The 20,578-nt window shown below is 35.6% G+C and overlaps 1 protein-coding gene across 2 annotated transcripts in view; it reads right to left on the bottom strand.

The window, feature by feature from the left end:
* The window catches only part of SUGCT (succinyl-CoA:glutarate-CoA transferase), a 683,669-nt gene that overhangs the window by 579,907 nt on the left and 83,184 nt on the right, over positions 1-20,578 (bottom strand). For both annotated transcript variants that reach the window (XM_082662115.1, XM_082662116.1), the window contains one exon: positions 8,677-8,820. In XM_082662115.1, coding sequence (XP_082518241.1) covers positions 8,677-8,820 — 144 coding nt within the window. The remainder of the gene's footprint in view (positions 1-8,676; positions 8,821-20,578) is intronic.

The following is a 20,578-nucleotide window of genomic DNA, read 5'->3' as shown; positions in this document are numbered from 1 at the left end:
AGTCAGCTCAAGAGGCAGAAAAGACTAACACTGTTTGCCGTTCTGTGTTGCTTCTACTATCATTCTACAGAAACAGCACCAGAACTCAACTTTTGCTCTACAGGCTTGATCTAGTACCCTGACAATAAATTCACTCCCCACAAAAAAGAACAGTCCTCTAACTGACTTCTAACTTCTAACAGGCCTACTAGTCATAGAATATTGGATTATTATTTAAATTAAATGTCACATCTCATGTTTGTTCTTCAGATAAGTATTAATAAATGGCCAGATTTACTGCTAATGCCAACTTCTAAAGAATGTCTTTCACTGGGCTTTTTGTCAGTGCCTAGAACATGCCAAGTTTTGTCCTGCTTCAGGCTTTTGCATTAACTGTTCTCTCCATCTGGAACATCTTGCCCTGGCTAACAGAAGTATCCCTGCTATCTTTATGAAACTGTTGCATATCCTTATGCAAATGTATCACTATTACTTGTTTACTGTCTGTATATACAACTACAATGTAAATTCCATGGGGCAGGAAACTTGCTGGCTTGTTTATCATTTATTGTATAATCTGGCATAAGAAACAAGTGTGGATGGATGGAAAGATGGATAATGGATGGATGGATGGATTCCGTGAGTGCAGATTCAACTTAATTTCTTAGTCCCTAAAGTGAGTATCAATGGGTTTAACAAATAGAGACCAACATCATAACTTTAAAGTGAAAATATATTTAGTATATGGCATTTACCATAATGGAAAAGTAAACTAAGCATATAAAAATGGCTGAAACCAAAGCAGTTTCCTTTTAGCCCTCAATTAACTAGAAAATGAAATCAATCACAATATCAAAATTTCTAAGCACTTCAGCTAATCAAGATCTTATTTTACACTGGTGGTATATAATGACTCTAGGCTACGAAAAAATTAAAAATTATTCGGCATTATTCCTCATACACATTCTGTGAAGAACCAAAGTGATTTCCCTAGAAATTAAATCTCAGTCACCATGCTTGCTGCCAATGGTTTACTTATCCTTTAGCTGCAATGATGACATAATAGTTGGGGCCAAATAGATTCCACTGGGAATCAGTTGGTCCATAACTTAGGACAGGTAAAGAGTCACCATTAATTAGCAAATATAGAAGGATGTAATTACTACATTTTATTCTACATAAAATTTTCCGACCCTAGAAAGTACCAAGATGGAGGTGGAAGTGATTAACTTAGCAACAAAAACAAATTGTTCAACTCTAGTAATAGAGAACAGAGGTGATTCTAAGACTGTTAAACCCACCTTTAGGAACAGTCAGTTAAGTTCACTATTCTACAAGATCCTTCAAAGACAAAATCTAAATTCGGGGAATATCCATCAACACCAATGGCTCTTTCTCCTCCTATTTCTTTTATATCTTTATCTTAATTATGTTTCTATTTTTCAGAACATTTTGAAAGCACCAAATTGTTTTAAAGTATCTAATGAGAATTAAATTAGATCACAATGAAATTTGTCTTCTGGTTTTATTCTATTCTCCTTTGAGATATTCTCCCACTAGTAATTATCAATTATTACAAGTTAAAACCCCTGGTTTCCCTCATTATGGCTCATGTCATATAAAAATATGACATGTCGACGAAAATAACTAAAGATTTCAGTTATATAAAACCAGAGCATCCTCTCAATACACTTATATTTTGCTGAATCTTCTTTAAAAAAAAATAGTGAACCGTGTTTTGTAATGCAGTCAACTTGTATTCAATCCAACCAATAGTATAAAATAATAACAGAAAATAATAGATTATCTAAAATCTTTGCAGTTTTCTTTGGAAGTCATCTGATTTTTCATTTTTTGTGTGTGTCTTTATCTACCTACTTACTCATCTTAATATTATTTAAATTTTAATATTCATATATCCCCTGAAATTAAATTGATAGAGCAGTGGGAGGCCTTAGAGAATTAAAGAACTGAAGTTAGACGAGGATTAAAAATTGGCCACAAGTAACTAAAGACTGTCAGGCTGGCATGAGCCTTCAAGACAGGAATGCATTAGGCTCCTCAGGGAAATTCAAATGCAAATTTGTAGTTCCCAGATTTCTTCAACTTTCTGATATTATCCTCTTTTTTTTTTTTTTTTTCCCCTCTCCCTACTCCAGTCTCTCAACTTCTTTGGTCACAGACTGCTGCTTCTCCATCTTTCCACCCTCTATTTACCCTTCAGGATAATCTTAACTTTCAGCCGCCACTTCCTTCCTGTATACAGGATTGTCTTTCCTCACAGATTGGGACATTTGAAACTGTTCTCAAGGTAATTCTTCCGGAGCTGACTTATTAATTAGGTAGAGTGCCTAAGGCCCATAATACTTTAGGAGTAGACAGAAATGTTTTAATTTTAATTTATTTTAAAATCTGAAGAAAAAAATGAATATGTAATACCAGTAAACACACAATAATTAGTTATATTCATCTTTATATGAATGCACTTATAAATATAATTCTTAACATTTTTATGGAGGAAAGGACCCATAAAGGCAAAATTTTCTAGGGCTCACAGAAATCTTAATAGTCCTTGAATTCTTCTGAGTCAGCCCAGCCTTACATCCCTCCCCAGTCAAAACTGGTGCATTCTAGCCTCATGGGTAAGACCCAGACCAGAGGTGACTATAAAGTATTTCAAAATCTGATTTATGGCGATGTTTGCAAAATTCACTAAATTCACTAAAAACTGTTAAACAGTCACCCCTGAAATAGGATGAATTTTATGATACGTAAAATATAACTCAATAAATTTTTAAAGGTATAGATTAAATAGGAAAAGCAAAAACACAGGTGTATCTAAAAAACACAAAAGTATCAGATTATTATACTTGTTTGAATTCAAAAGTTTATCCATAAAAATGTGCTACAATAATGAGTTAAAATCTCATCTACCCTAAATATGAACAATCTACAAACAAGGAAAAAAAGGTGAAATAAAAAATTCCAAAACATTCTATATGTGAAAATAATTATAGAAGTTTGGTGCTAAAAAAAACCTAACTCATTGTAGTAGTAATTAGGGGAGCCTGGTTGCAATTAAGTACAGGAAGGATATTAAAACTTTCAAAAGATATTTCTGTAAGCCACAACAGAAGAATAAGAGCAACAGAATAATTGGAACCACATCCAAACCCACTTCCTTGTTATTTACCAATATCATGTAAAGAATACTGTTTAGATGCTGACATTAGACAATCTTCAGTTGACAACTTTAAATCATATTAAGACTAAGAAAAAAAAAATCAAAGAATTTTATGACAAGGGTTAAAAGTTTATAGCCTTGAAACTACAAAAAATTTGGTGCCCACTACAAACCACATCCCGACAATTGTCATGTCTCTACGATGAAATGGTTTTGTTGTGGTTGAGGCAATCATTTCTGAGTTAATTATTAGCTACTATTCAAATCAAGTGCAATTTGTCTATTGTACATTAGATCACTTCTAAGAGACGGGGTACAAAATTTCATTTTTAGCAACTGATACTGAATGTTATAATCATTCATTTGTCATCCTATGCAATGCAATCAAAATGAGTAGAAAACTATGTTTTTTACCACTGCATGAAATGGCAGTCATTTTCCAGGCAGCTGAAATTAAGTTCAAATGTTATCTGCTTAATGCAAGTGAACATTTATATAAAAAAAAGAAAATGAATACATTTTTTAAAAGGTGAAGTTTCCTATTACGTTACTTTGAAAAGTATCTAGAAATAGCACTTCCTATTTACATAAAGCAGATTTTAGTCATTTTGTGGTTTGGTTTTTAGATCTAAAATCTACAAATGTTATCTTAAATTGACAAACTAAGTGAAGTTAGTCAAGATTTCTCTAATATGAAAAGATATAATAATTATGATAAAATCATGTCAATAACCATTTTTTAATCTCAGCATATTTCTAACATTGTGAAATATTTTTTCAATAACCTAATAAAATTAATGCTACTCATCAGTAGTATACTTTCTAATAGACAAAGAATTTGCCATATCCTTTGTTGCACTAGAACTTCAAAACAACCCAGTATGTTAGTATAGTGAACATCTGTTGATTGGCTCCCTATCATCCTTTTCCCCTTCCTCTGGCCAAAAAATAACTCCACCATTCTTCAAGGAAATCATCTCTCCCCAGTCAAAGCCATGTGGTTTGGGTGGAGTTAACCCTGTCCCTTGTATCGGGAATGGCTTAAGCCAATCAATATAGTTTATCTTTCAGGACTCATTAATTGGTTCAGGAATATTTCACTTAACCCAGTCATTTAACAGTCACAGTCTTGTGTTCTGGGACTTCTAGGAAAGGGCACTTCCTTTCTCTTCCATGGGAACTACTGAAAAATTCAGAAACTTTCCTGGGTGGTACAGTGGAAGGATGTAAGATCTGGAACAAGAATTGCTAAAACTTTAGCTCTTCACAATGAAGAATGGAGAAAAGGGGAGAGACAAGGAGAAAGCACAGAATAGGAATGAAAACAGGAAAGGAAAGAAAGACAAGCAAAAAAAAAAAGAAAGACAGAGAAAAGAGATGCCCAAGGCTAGAGAAGCACACATGAGAAGAAAAGAGAGTCCAGAGCCAAAGAATAGGGCAGAGGCAAAGAATCAACGAAAAACGGAGCTTAGGCTGCAGTGGGTTCAGAGAACGAAAAGGCTTTTATCACCCATTGTGTTGCACTTCAGGAAGGCTTCAGCATAAATTATTACCTGTACCACTGCCCTTTGAAACTCTGTAACACTGTTCACAGCTCAGAGGTTATTTTGAATGTGGCAACGGTAGCAGTATCCAAGGAGACATAGTCTTTGGTTGAAAGACCATCACCTAACAGAATTTATAAACAGAAGCCTTGAAAAGTTAAAATCCAGATTCCTAAGCATGATATATGAGGCCCAACCACATTCTGCAACCCCGTAGGGAACCACAGGGAACTATATATCACCTCCAACTCTCCCATACAACTTGGCTGCCTCTACTAGTAAACTTTGAACAGCTATGTCACCTCCCACTCCAAGCTACCTAGCACAGAGCCTGGGATACAGTTACTGCTCAGTGGACTAGAGCTGAAACAAAAAATCCAGTCATCCCATGACTCCAAATGCTATTTTTTCTCAAAATTCTCATATTTCAACAAAAACCCTTGTCCATCAGGTTAAAGTCCATGATGGCTTTCACTCAGTGGATCTAAACATGATTAGATAATGACCCAGAAGAGCCCACTTTGTTGCACTATCTTACTGTAGCTCTCGGCATGCTTTGGGGAGGTGGGGGCAGTCTTACTATGTGTTTCCTTATTACTGAGTGCTCTTTTGCTTCCCCTGCCTCTTACTCAATTTGCCTTCTCCCCTTTAGCTTCACCACAGGAAAGCTGGAGCTTGCCTGTCCCTCAATGTCAAAGCTTTTCCTTCATTAAGCAGGGGAAAGAGAATGATTCAGGACGTCAGAAACCAGAGGTCTTGCTGTGACTCTGCTGCTCAAGTAGGTCAACCTCTCTTAGCCTCAGTTTTCTTATAAGTAAAATGAGAATAGAAATACCCGATCTACCTACGTACCTCCAATGATAATTATGAGAGCAAAATAAAATAGTAGATGTGTAAGTGCAAAGCTCTAAAATAAGGCATAACAGATTTTTATTGTTAAAAGGTAGTTAATGACAATGGCCAAGATATAGAAACAATGTAATTGTCCATCAATGGGTGGAGAGATAGAGAAAATGTGCTATGTACATACACTGGAATATTATTCATTCATAAAAAAGAAGGAAATCTCGTCATCTGCAACAACATAGATGGATCTTGAGGGCATTATGCTAAGTGAAATAAGTCAGACAGAGAAAGACAAGTACCATGTGATCTCACTTATATATAAAATCTAAAATTTTTTGAAATTTTTATTTAAAAAATATACCAAATTCATAGCTACAGAGAACAGATTGGTGGTTGCCAGAGGTGAGGGATAGGACATGGGCAAAATGGGTGAAGGGCGTCAAAAGGTATAAACTTGCAATAATACAATAAATGTCATGGCGATGTAATGTACAGCATGGTGACTACAGTTAATAACACTATATTGCATATTTGATAGCTGGGAAAGGAGTAGATCTTAAAAGTTATCACAAGAAAAAAAATTTTTGTAACTATATATGGTGATGGATGCTAACTAGACTTATTGAGGTGACCACTTCACAATACATAAAAATACCGGATCATTATGTTTACACCTGAAACTAATATAATGTTATATGTCAATTATAAAAAGGTAGCTAATGAGCCTTAAATACACTAATAATTTTAGCTACCTTTGACTGGGTTAGCTGCAGCACAATAGGCTAAATCACTGCTACCATGTTTGCCAAAAGCAAATCATTTCATCATTTGTTGTTTATCAAGGACTTATCCTAAGTCAATGATTTTCTACTTTTTTCTAATTTTCCCTAAGCAATTTTAAGGGTTATGAGGCATACCCATTGGTAACAGTGGTTCTCTGATTGATCTCCAAAGATTGTTAGACCTGCTATTTGACAAATACTGGGCTGGGCTTTGAGGATACTGCTATAAGCAAGAACAAACATTATTCCTGCACACATGGAACTTAACAGCCTCAAGGAGCAACATGAACAACAAATATAGACACACACCCAAAGTGTGCATGAGTTTGCATTTACTGTACCCTCACTTTGAAACAGCCCTACCAGTGATTCCACCCACCTCCATGCCCACCCCCATGGAACCACACACCTCCAGACTGTGAATCACTGTGTTAGGTGCTAGAGGAGAATTCAACTCTATAATACTCTACAAGAGAATTTTTTCCAAAGCTAATTAATTCATCATTGACATATTATAAGAAAAGCAGTCTGGGTAGAGATCTGAAGACCTAAGCAGAGCCCCAAATACAGGACCAGCTACATAATTTGTGAGTACTGGTGCAAAATGAAAAATGCAGGGCCTCTCATTCAAAAAATATTAAGAATTTCAAGGCAGTGACAGCAGAGCATTTAAATTAAGCCTAGTGCCTTCTGTGACTGCATAGGTCACACATCTATGAAATCTTCACGGCTCCCATATTTACTGGATGTGCAATTTTACCCAATCACTTAACCTACCTCGAGTTCCTTACAGCTATAAAATTAGGGGAGGAAGGAAAAAACTCAGCTTCTTCCCAGACCTGACATCTGCTTCTCTGTTAAGAAGAGAGATCATTCATTTGGAGAGAGTTCTTTTACCCTTTTATTATAACCATTAAAACCCTGACTGTGACTCAAAGCTAGTGTTGAAAACTCATAAAAAGTATTTCACTTTCAATCGTATTAATGTTTTTTTACTTCTATGCACTACCTTAATTTTGTCTAAAAGAAAAAAATCTCCAAAGCAGAGTTCCAAGATTTCTATTTTCCCATGTATGCCATTTAAATCTGAAATTCCCAACTGAGGTCTTTGTCTATGAAGTAATTTTTCCCACAGTAAAATGTCTCCTTGTACAAGTTAGATATTTTCTTTTTTTCCCCTCCTTGAAAAATTACCTATTCAAAATCAACTTCCACATATGGTACAGCATCTAGGTTTGATCCAGTGAAAAGGAGGCAAACATAACTGACAGCTATCTAAACCAAGGGTTCTTAATCTGGAGCTTATGGTAAGAATTTGGGGAAGTAATTAACTTGAATGAAAAAAAAATTATATCTTTATTTTCATCAACCTCTAACTAAAATTTAGCATTTTTTTCAATTATGAATGTAGACAACAAACCACAGGAGTATTAGCAGTACCTAAGTATGACCTGATCACCAGTAAATATTCTACATATTTTCTTATAGTTGCAGATATCTCAAAATATCATTCATGCTCAACACTACCTCAAAATGGCAACAGTTACTGAATCCACTAACAGATATCCTGTTTTAATGTATTAATAAAACATCATATGTACTATTATAACACAAAATTGGTTTTTACATTGAAATAACTACATCTCAATATAATTACCTCCCTCTGTAATCCTAAGTATCTTATTCTATGCATTTAAAAACATAATTCTGAGGAAAGGTTCACAGACTTCACCAGATTACCAAAGGGTCCATAGCACAAAAAAGATGAATAAACTCTGGTAAAAAGAAGTTACAGAGCTCGCATGACATGAAATAGAAACAACTGTACTCCTGTCTCAAAAACAGTAATAGACCTATTCTAATAAAAACAGTCTTTAGGGCTTCCCTGGTGGCGCAGTGGTTGGGAGTCCGCCTGCCAATGCAGGGGACAAGGGTTCGTGCCCCGGTCCGGGAAGATCCCACATGCCGCGGAGCGGCTGGGCCCGTGAGCCATGGCCGCTGAGTCCGCGCGTCCGGAGACTGTGCTCCATAACGGGAGAGGCCACAGCAGTGAGAGGCCCGCATACCACAAAAAAAAAAAAAAAAAAAAAACAGTCTTTAAAATTCTGGTTCAACAGCAATGTCTACATTATAAAAAAATCTTCGTGGTCCATTTATTTTAATAAAACAATATCAAGGACACCAAAACAGAACAGCTTTTGCTGTTGTTTTGGTTTTTTTGGGGGGTGGGGGAAATTCTGGTTTTTGTTTTTGCACATGTGACCACAGGATCTGATATGAAAAAGTGTAACACAGATACATGTTTTTATGCCACTATCTAAAATGTTATTTGGATTGGTACCTGGGATGACAGTAGGTTACAATCAATGAACAGTCCTTTTCCGGTTTTATATCTTTGTATCAATCCAGCCATAATGGCTCCATATGCATAAAGGCCAGTGGCAAGATCAGTCATGGCCACTCCTGGACGAACTGGATCTCCATCCTGATTTGAGGGTTAGGTTGAGAAAAACAGAGAAACTGAAAATTAAAAACATCATATGAGTTCACAAATATCCTAAGGTCAAATAAAAGAAAGAATTGTATATTATGTGCACACATACATACACACACAAGAAGTACAACAAATTGCTGTTGGTGGTAAGGATATATTTACATTTGCTGTATATTTATTATTTTTCTGAATCCACCCCCTACCAACAAAACTAAACCAAACCAAATGAAATAAAAGACTTTTAAAAACATGTCTAAAGTTCCTTCTTAATATATTTTACATTATTTATACCAAAAAAAGTGAATAAGTGAATTTGAATTTAAATGAGTTAATCTGTTGGAGAGGAAAGAGTTAAAGAAGTATTTTTTTTCTTGTTGGGTTAGGAGGTTCTCCCAGGAAAGAAGAGGGCAGAAGACCTGGTCTAATCTTCTTATAAGCATGCTAATAACTGGCAAATACACTAATGGTATTTGCTTTAAAAAAAAAAAAAAGAATTTATATATAAAAGGCTTTTAGCAGGATACCCCTGCTTTAGAATTACTACGGTAAAGAAACCTAGCATCTATAGATTTATGGGGCATAAGGCATGAGCTATGCAACTACCTGGATATAAAATGGAAATGTTCCAATAGTCCATCAGTTTCGTGTAATATGAGGTGAACCATGTACTCCATTTGAGATCTTATCTACTGCTCTGGGGTTGAGAATTTTGTTATTGTGAGAAAAAAGGCACTGGGGGCCTATCTCAATGTCCAGGAGCTTCTTCTGCTTCTCCTGTGCCTTTTTATTGCTTGAATCCTTAAAATTACAAGTAAAGCTTGATACCGATTCATGTCAGTCTTATTGACAATCCAATCCTTGACCCATATGTAAAGATATTAGAACAGTACCAGGCAAACAGTAAGTACCCTATAAAAATTAGCTATTGAATTATTTGTCAACATTATTATTAATCATTGTTGTATCAGATAGTTCCTATTTTTCACTACCTTGAATTCTGCCAAGTCTTTCATTGCACATAATGCCTAAAAAAACCTGTATTTCACCTAGTTGATATATTCATTCATTCACTTCCTTATCCATTAATTCCAGCTGTTGTTCAGTCATTTTCAGAAGCTAATTTTGCCTTTTCTGAAGCCCATACATAAACTATGTTAATCATCTTACAAGACAGCTAAATTTGTTTAAAGCAAGTGAGACTGTATAGCGACTAAACTATTTTTCCCTGCTTTTCAACACAATTTCAAGGAAGATATTGCCATAAAAATTGGAAACTTCTGGGGGCCTTCTAACTATTATTATTGGAAAAACTTGTAGTGGCTTGAATCCATAAATTTAAAATTAATACCGTCGTTTGGATTTAAGATTATTTAATGTATTAAAAGTGAGAGGAAAAAAAAAAAGTGAGAAGTTCAAATTTAAGTTTATAGACATCGACTTCCGGGAAGATGGCGGAAGAGTAAGACGCGGAGGTCACCTTCCTCCCCACAGATACACCAGAAATACATCTACGCGTGGAACAACTCCTACGGAGCACCTACTGAACGCTGGCAGAAGACCTCAGACCTCCCAAAAGGCAAGGAACTCCCCACGTACCTGGTTAGGGCAAAAGAAAAAACTAAACAGAGACAAAAGGATAGGGACGGGTCCTGCACCAGCGGGAAAGAGCTGTGAAGGAGGAAAAGTGTCCACACACTAGGAAGCCCTTTCGCGGGTGGAGACTTCGGGAGGCGGAGTGGGGGAGCTTGGGAGCCGCGGAGGAGAGCACAGCAACAGGGGTGCGGAGGGCAAAGCGGACAGCTTCCAGCGCAGAGGATCGGGCCGACCGGAACTCACCAGCCGAGAGGCTTGTCTGCTCGCCCGCCGGGGCGGGCGGGACTGGGAGCTGAGGCTCCGGCTTTTGTCGGAGCGCCGGGAGAGGACTGAGGTTGGCGGCGTGAACACAGCCTGCAGGGCGTTAGTGCACCGCGGCTAGCCGGGAGAGAGTCCGGGGAAAAGTCTGGACCTGCCGAAGAGACAAGAGACTTTTACGTCCCTCTTTGTTTCCTGGTGCACGAGGAGAGGGGATTAAGAACGCTGCTTGAGAGAGCTCCAGGGACGGGCGCGAGCCGCGGCTAAAAGTGCGGAGCCCAGAGACAGACATGAGACGCTAAGGCCGCTGCTGCCGCCACCAGGAGGCCTGTGTGCGAACACAGGTCACTAGCCACACGCCCTTCCGGGGAGCCTGTGCAGCCCGCCACTGCCAGGGTCCCGGGATCCAGGGACAACTCCCCCGGGAGAACGCACGGCGCGCCTCAGGCTGCAACGTCACCCCGGCCTCTGCCGCTGCAGGCCCGCCCCACACGCCGTGACCCTCCCTACCCCCCGGCCTGAGTGAGCCAGAGCCTCCGAATCAGCGGCTCCTTTAACCCCGTCCTGTCTGAGCAAAGAACAGACGCCCTCCGGCGACCTACACGCACAGGCGGGGCCAAATCCAAAGCTGAGCCCCTGGGAGCTGTGAGAACAAAGAAGAGAAAGGGAAATCTCACCCAGCAGCCTCAGAAGCAGCGGATTAAAGCTCCACAATCAACTTGATATACCCTGCATCTGTGGAATACCTGAATAGTCAACGAATCATCCCAAATTAAGGAGCCCTGTGGATGAAAGGCTCTTGGTGCTGCAGCCAGGAGTCAGTGCTGTGCCTCTGAGGTGGGAGAGCCAACTTCAGGACACTGGTCCACAAGAGGCCTCCCAGCTGCACATAATATCAAACAGCAAAAATCTCCGAGAGATCTCCATCTCAACGCCAGCACCCAGCTTCACTCAACGACCAGCAAGCTACAGTGCTGGACATCCTATGCCAAACAACTAGCAAGACAGGAACACAACCCCACCCATTAGCAGAGAGGCTGCCCAAAATCATAATAAGTCTACAGACACCCCAAAACACAACACCAGACGTGGACCTGCCCACCAGAAAGACAAGATCCAGCCTCATCCACCAGAACACAGGCACTAGTACCCTCCACCAGGAAGCCGACACAACCCACTGAACCAACCTTAGCCACTGGGGACAGACACAAAAAACAACAGGAACTACGAACCTTCAGCCTGCAAAAAAGGAGACCACAAACACAGTAAGATAAGCAAAATGAAAAGACAGAAAAACACACAGCAGATGAAGGAGCAAGATAAAAACCCACCAGACGTAACAAATGAAGAGGAAATAGGCAGTCTACCGGAAAAAGAATTCAGAATAATGATAGTAAGGTTGATCCGAAATCTTGGAGATAGAATGGACAATAGAATGGACAAAATGCAAGAATCAGTTAACAAGGACCTAGAAGAACTAAAGATGAAACAAGCAACGATGAACAACACAATAAATGAAATTAAAAGTACTCTAGATGGGATCAATAGCAGAATAACTGAGGCAGAAGAACGGATAAGTGACCTGGAAGATAAAATAGTGGAAATAACTACTGCAGAGCAGAATAAAGAAAAAAGAATGAAAAGAACTGAGGACAGTCTCAGAGACCTCTGGGACAACATTAAACGCACCAACATTCGAATTATAGGGGTTCCAGAAGAAGAAGAGAAAAAGAAAGGGACTGAGAAAATATTTGAAGAGATTATAGTTGAAAACTTCCCTAATATGGGAAAGGAAATAGTTAATCAAGTCCAGGAAGCACAGAGAGTCCCATACAGGATAAATCCAAGGAGAAATACGCCAAGACACATATTAATCAAACTGTCAAAAATTAAATACAAAGAAAACATATTAAAAGCAGCAAGGGAAAAACAACAAATAACACACAAGGGAATCCCCATAAGGTTAACAGCTGATCTTTCAGCAGAAACTCTGCAAGCCAGAAGGGAGTGGCAGGACATATTGAAAGTGTTGAAGGAGAAAAACCTGCAACCAAGATTACTCTACCCAGCAAGGATCTCATTCAGATTTGATGGAGAAATTAAAACCTTTACAGACAAGCAAAAGCTGAGAGAGTTCAGCACCACCAAACCAGCTCTACAACAACTGCTAAAGGAACTTCTCTAGGCAAGAAACACAAAAGAAGGAAAAGACCTACAATAACAAACCCAAAACAATTAAGAAAATGGGAATGGGAACACACATATCGATAATTACCTTAAATGTAAATGGACTAAATGCTCCCACCAAAAGACACAGATTGGCTGAATGGATACAAAAACAAGACCCATATATTTGCTGTCTACAAGAGACCCACTTCAGACCTAGAGACACATACAGACTGAAAGTAAGGGGATGGAAAAAGGTATTTCATGCAAATGGAAACCAAAAGAAAGCTGGAGTAGCAATTCTCATATAAGTTATATATATATATATATATATGTAGTTTGCTTGAGTGCAGTGTTTTTTGTTTTCTGTACTGAATTCATTAGCATGGGTCGGTATAAAATTTAGCATAGGTCAATATGTAATTTGTAAACTAATAAGGTCTTAAAAGTGAGGAATTAAGTCTTTTAAATTTAATTATTTATTGTAAAGAGCAGAATAGCATACATAAACAGGTGCCTAAGGAAAACTTGTATTCTAATATGGAACTCTCATGAACACCTTTTTTTTTTTTTCTTCTAACGGTATGATAGTAGGCCATTTGATTATTTTTATGGTTTTAACTTTACAACAATGAAATATTCGTAAATTTTAAAAAGTATTTTTCTTTATTTGATGCGGGTGGGATACTGGAGAAATGAAAGGTCAAACACCTATTGAGGAATCCATACTTGTCTATATATTGTGTACTTTTATTTCAAGAACTGATTTAAAATTCCTAAAAGGATGCTATAATAAGTTATTATGCCATTTTACAGACTGAATTAAGTGAATTTCAGGGAGGTATGAAACTTGCCTAAGGCTATCCAGCTACCAAGCGGTAGAAGTGAGAATTAAATCCAGGTATACCTATCGCCAAAAAAAAAAAAAAAAAAAAAAAAAAAGAATCTATATTATATATTATATATATATTTTAGAGAATTTACATCTTTATTGAAAATAAAAATCAGTATTTTTAAAAAAAAAAAAAAAAAGAAAGAAATTCCACAAATAAGAAAAGGTTTACTAACAGAATACAGTATAAAGAATTTAAAGAAGAAAAAACAAATGAGTCAATAAACACATGAAAACACGTTCAATCTTACTACTTTTTAGGGATGCTAATTAAAACACCAATGAAGTGCAATCTCACACTCATAAGAAAAAGTTGAAAGGCTGAAGTTACAAGTATTTGATGAGACTTTAGGAGAGGAGAGCTCTCATGGAATGTGATCATAAATTGTTATATTCACCACTAAGAGCAATTGACAAAACTGTCCCAATATGTCTAGGTACGCATTCTAGAAAAAAACTTTCATGCATGTGTAAAAGAAAAAATGATGATTTTCATTTCAACATTATAACAATGAAAAATTAGAAAACAACCTACATATATATCTACTAACAAATTATTGTACATTTATATGAGATGTTATATATCTATTAAAATAGTGTACCAAATCTATATGTACCAACAGTGAAATATCTAGAAAAGAAAAATCAGTGAAATGGAAAAATCAAGTTTCTAAAGAATAACAGTATGATAACATTAGAAGTCTTATTTGTAGATACATATATGTATATAAGATAGCAAAAACAAGGTATTTAACATTTACTTATGTAAACAATGTAGACTGTTTGGTTCATGGTATGAGAAAGACACCCAGTTATATGTGTGTGTGTAAGTAGGTAGGTAGGTAGACAGATAAATTGATAGAAAGAACATGGACAGATTATCCCAACAATATGGATTGACTATTTTATTCCTTTCTATATTTTGAAAGCTATTTTTCTCATGTACTAAATTCCAATATATATGTTGATATATTAAAAAAAAAAAAAGTTTATAGACATCAACTGCTTTCTTACTATAATATTAATATAATCATATTTCTTGAGAAGTTTTCTATACTTCTCAGAGCAGTAGGAACAAATCATATAATAAATCCTTTATATTACATTTTAAGTCTCCTGAAAAATGGAGACTATACCCAATATTCTAAAAATATCAATACATTATCCAGAATAATAGCATGATATGTATGAACATTAACTAAATATTGTCATCCATACATTAGAGACAACATTGTCACTGTTAAAAATGACCATTTGTGCCAAATAAGTTTAGTGAAATATTAATTTAAAGAGGCTTGCTAACACACTTTAGATTCAAAGATATAAATAGGCTGAAAATAAAAGCATGAGAAAGGATATATCATGCAAACAGCAGCCATAAGAATGCTGGAGTGGCTATACTAATAGCAGACAAATAAACTTAAAACAAAAAAAGCTCTAGAGAAAAAGAGAGAGATTTTATAATGGAAAAGGGTCAATGCATCAGGAAGATATAACAATTAAAATCATACATGCACCCAAAAATTGAACCACCAAAATACAAAAAGCAAAAGTGACAGATTTGAAGGGAGAAATAAACCCTTCATGAATAACAGTAGGGATGTCAATACTGAAATATGAATAGTGAGCAGCACAACTAGATAGAGGATCAAAAAAGAAATAAAATATTTAAGCAACACCATAAACCAAGTATACCTAATAGATATAAAATGCACATTCTCAAGTGCACATGGAACATTCTCTAGGACAGACCATATCCTAGGCCAGAAAACAAGCTAAAATAAATTTTAAATGAGTGAGTTCATACAAAATATATTCTCAGATCACAATTAAATGAAATTAGAATCAATAACGGGCATATCTGAGAAACTCAAAAATATGTGGACAGTAAACAACGTTACTCCCAAAACACCAATGAGTAACAGAGGAAATTATATAAGAAATTAGAAAATACTTCAAGATGAATGAAAATAAGGGCACAACATACCAATATTTATGGATGCAGCTAAAGCAGTATTTGAGAGAAATTTACAACTGTAAATACCTATATTAAAAAAGAACAAAGATCTCAAATCAATTACCTAGGCTTTCACCTTAAGACATTGAAAACAAGAAGAGTAAACTAAACCCAAAGCAAGCAAAAGGAAGGAAATACATATTGGAGCAAAAAATAATGAAATACAGAATAGAATTCCAATAGAGAAAATCAACAAAACAAAAAGTTGGCTCTTTGAAAAGATCAGTAAAACTGACCAACTTTTAACTGAACTGTCCAGGAAAATGAAAAGAGAAGCATTCAAATTACTAACATCAGGAGTGAAAGAAGGAACATCACTAACAACCTTGCAGAAATAAAAAGTATTACATGGGAATACAATGAAAAATTGCATACCAACAACTTTGATAATCTAGATGAAATGGACAAATTCCTAAAAAGACATAAACTACTGAAACTGACTAAAGAATAAATAGAAAAACTGAACAGACATATAACAACGAGAGAAATTGAGTTAGTAATTGAACTTCCAACAACAACAACAAAAAGCTTTTTTTAGCTTTGCTAGTGAATTCCACCTCTTTACAAATACTTCTGAAACCTGGAATTGAGGAAACACTTCTCTACTCATTCTATAAGACCAGTAAAAACTGAGGTCACGCCACACAGAAACATCAAAGGAAAATAAAGCTATAGACCAACATCTCTGATGAATGTGAACACACACCCAAAAATCCCAACAAAATGCTAACAAACTGAATCCAGCAACATATAAAAATGATTATACACCATGACAAATCAGGATTTTTCTCAGGAATGGAAGGTTGGTTTAACACTTGAATATCAATCAACATAAGCATATGATAAAACTCAACACCCTTCATGATAAAATACTCAACACCAACACACCAGGAATAGAAGTGAAATTCTTCAATCTCATAAAAGGCAAATGTGGAAAAAAAAAAAACAGCTAACCTCATAGTTAAAGGTGAAAGACTGAATGCTTGGCCCCATTAGGAACAAGACAAGGATGTCTGCTCTCATCACTCCAATTAAACATTATACTGGAGGTTTTAACCAGTATAATTAGGAAAGAAAAAGAAATAAGAGGCTGGAAAGAAAGAAATAAAACTACCTTTATTTGCAGGTGACATAATTTTGTATACAGGAAATCCACCAAAAAATCTGTTAGAACTAATAAGTGAGTTCAGCAAGTTTGCAAGATACAAGGCATTATACAAAAATCAATCTTATTTCTACACAATAAATAAACCAAAAATGAAATTACGAAGCAATTTCGTTTACAGCAGCATCAAGAAGAATAAAGTACTTAGGAATAAATTTAACAAAAGAAGTATAAACTTAAACTCTGAAAACTACAAAATATTGTTGAAAGAAATTACAGAAGATCTAAATAAATGGAAAGACATCCCATTGTCATGACTTAAAATTGTTAATACTGCAATACTCCCAAACTGATCTACAGATTCAGTACAGTTTCACCTACTGAAATCCTAGGTGCCTTTTTTGCAGAAATAAAATCTGATCCTAAAATTCATATGGAAACTCCAGGGACAAAGAATAGCCAAAACAATCTAGAAAAAGAAGAACAAAGGTGGACACATACTGCCCAATTTTAAAACTTACTACAAAGCTACTGCAAACAAGGCAGCATGGATGGCACAAGGCAGATATACAGACCACAGAAATTCTCACCTTCAATTCATTTTTGACAAGCATACCAAGATAATTCAATGGGGAAGGAATAGTCCTCAAAAATTGGTGAAAAGAATGCAAAAGAATGAAGCTGGACTCCCTCCTCACACTATATACAAAATTAACTCTAAATGGACCATAGACCTAAACATAAGAGCTAAAACTATAAAACAAAAGAAAATATAGGAGTAAATCCTCATGATCTTCAATTTGGCATTGATTTCTTAGATATGACACCTAATAGCAGCAAAATAAAAAAGATAAATGGTACATCATGAAAATAAAAATCACATGTGTTTCAAAGTAAATGATCAAGGAAATGCATAGATAAAAAATGGGAGAAAGTTTTTGCAAATCACATATCTGATAAGGAACTTATAAACAGAATTTATAAAGAATACTCACAACTCAATAAGAAGACAAATAACCATTTTTTAAATGGGCAAAGAATTGAATAGACATTTCTCCAAAGAAGATCTACAAATGGTCATTAAGCATATGAAAAGATGTTCAGCATCATTAGCCATCAGGGAAATGCAAATGAAAACCACAATGTGCTTATAACTCAAAACAATACAGACAACCCAATTAAAAAGTAAGCAGAGGGTTTAAATACACATTTCTCCAAAGAAGAAATAACAATGGCTAATAAGCACAGTGAAAGATGCTCAACATCATTAGTCACCGGGGAAATGCAAATCAAAACCACAACGATACCACATCACACCCACTAGAATGGCTATCATGAAAAAGAGAAATAATAACAAGTGTTAGCAGGGATGTGAAAAAAATCGAAACGCATATGCCACTAGTAGGATTGTAAAATGGTGTAGTCACTGTGGGAAAAGACTGGCAGTTCCTCAAAAACTTAGATATAGAGTTACCATATGACCCAGCAACTTCACTTCTAGGTATATACCCAAGAGTATGAAAACATATGTTCTCCCAAGAAACATACGCACAAATTTCCATAGCAGCATTATTCACAATATCCTAAGAGTGGAAGAAACCCAAATGTCCATCAACTGGTAAATGGATAAATAAAGTGTGGTACAGCCAGATGACGGGATATTTCAGGCAATAAAAACGAAGTACTAATACATACTACAACGTGGAAGAATTCTGAAAACAGTATGCTAAGAGAAAGAAACCAGTCACAAAATGCCACATATTATATGATATCATTTTTATGAAACATCCATAACAGGCAAAACCACAGAAAGAAAAAGTAGAACTGTGGGCTGGGGGCAAGTAGGAATAGGGAGTACTGTTAATGGGCCTGGGGTTTCTTCTGGGGATGATGAAAAAGTTCTGAAGTTGATTGCACACCTCTGTGAATATACTAAAAAACACTGAATTGTACACTTTAAATGGGTGAATTATACGGTATATGAATTATATCTCCATAAAGCTGTTTTATTTTTTAAATACCATTATAATGCTGGTAATTAAAGCAGAAAAATAGAAATAAATAAATTTAAAAAATCTTTTTAAAGGCCTGCTAAAGAACATGTATTTAGTGGGAACTCTAGAAGTTACATTTCATTCAAGGCTGCTTGGTAGCAATAATTAAAGAAGATGTACCATTTGTATTCTATTGTAATTCAGAGATGACTATGCTCATACTTTGGAAATCCCTCATAATCATATTCCTGTCATCTAAGAATTGTCAGCATGCCAGAGGAATAAGAAAGTGAAAATAAATTACCATTTAGTAAGCAGAAAATCCCACAGAGAACCACATTGTGGCTGTGAAGTGACTAGGTATTCCCAGGTGCAATCAGGCAGAATCAGAGAAGGGGTTGTGTGTCCTCATGGAATTAAACTCCCCTTCCACATCTGGAGCTCCATAGGAGCCCTAATGCCGCGACAGTACTAACCAATGTGCCTCTTCTCCTCAAATCTGGGATAAATGGGGTGGTATTTTTTATGTCAATGGGTATAGGCATTCATCACTCACAATCTTTAGTAAAAATATATTTCAGGAAAAATGGGTAACTAACTGACCTTGTTAAGCAATATGCCCTAGAATCTCATCATAATTTGGATTTAAACTTATAAGTAGACTTTTGGAAATGAAGTAAAATTTTTATTTTATTAAATTTTAATTCTAGAAATCAATAGTAGAATGTTTTTTTTCATGGTCACTTAGAAACTGCTTTAAGTGTATTCGGTTCTTTTGATAAGTTAATGTAACCTTTTTGTAAGAGCAATTTATGATGATTTTCCTATAAAACTAAAATGAGTGTGCCTCTCATCAACAAAACTACAAGAAAAAGAAGATTCTACTTAAGAGTTAAGACATAGAGTTATAGTTAGAGGACAAACTATAATATAAAAATATTAAGAGTCTTCCCGATCATTCACTTTACATATTCATTTGTGTATCTCTCCATTCTCACTGTTTCAATGTTATTTTCATATATTTTCTCATCCCCCATTCATTCATGTATTCAAAAACTCATTACAGGTAAAACCTGAACATTAGTGGAAAAACTAGGGAAGTCTGAAAAAAATGTGGAGTTTAGTTAATAGTATCATACCCATGTTAATTTCTTAGTTTTGACCATTGTACTATGATTTTGTAAAGTGTTAACATTAGGATGAAGGGTATAGGAACTTTCTGTACTATGTCTACAACTTTTCTGTAAGTACAAAATTGTTTTAAAATTTTAAAGTTGATAAGTAGAACCTGAATTAGTTCTTTAAAAAATAAAGTTTGACAATTTCAAAGTGGTTTTTATTTTTAGAAAATTATGCAATCTAGAGAAGAAGGGGAAAAAAATAGGCAACCACCTATAAAGGTGTTCATTTGTTTCCTTTACATCACAATCTCCTAAATTATAAAATTAAAAATTTAAAAAGATTATTTCCCAAACACAATTTAAGACTGTTATAACATTTCATTCATTTCTCCATATCTATTCTCACTACTTTCAGAGTTTGCCGAATGAAAAAGAAAAATGATGTGTTTTTCTAAGTTATTCATTAAAACCTTGTCTGGTTAAAAAGTACATAAGAAACTTTAAATCAGTTCTGGCACACGTTCAATAAAGAGGCATGAATTCTCCCACCAAGAATTTTTCTCCTTAGTCATATTACTCAACCTAATTACTTCATAAAACAAT

Source organism: Grampus griseus (genome assembly GCF_964374135.1).
Source record: "Grampus griseus genome assembly, chromosome: 9".
In the NCBI taxonomy this organism is placed as follows: domain Eukaryota; kingdom Metazoa; phylum Chordata; class Mammalia; order Artiodactyla; family Delphinidae; genus Grampus; species Grampus griseus.
The sequence above is the reverse complement of the archived record's forward strand: the minus strand, read 5'-3'. Positions and strand labels throughout refer to the sequence as shown.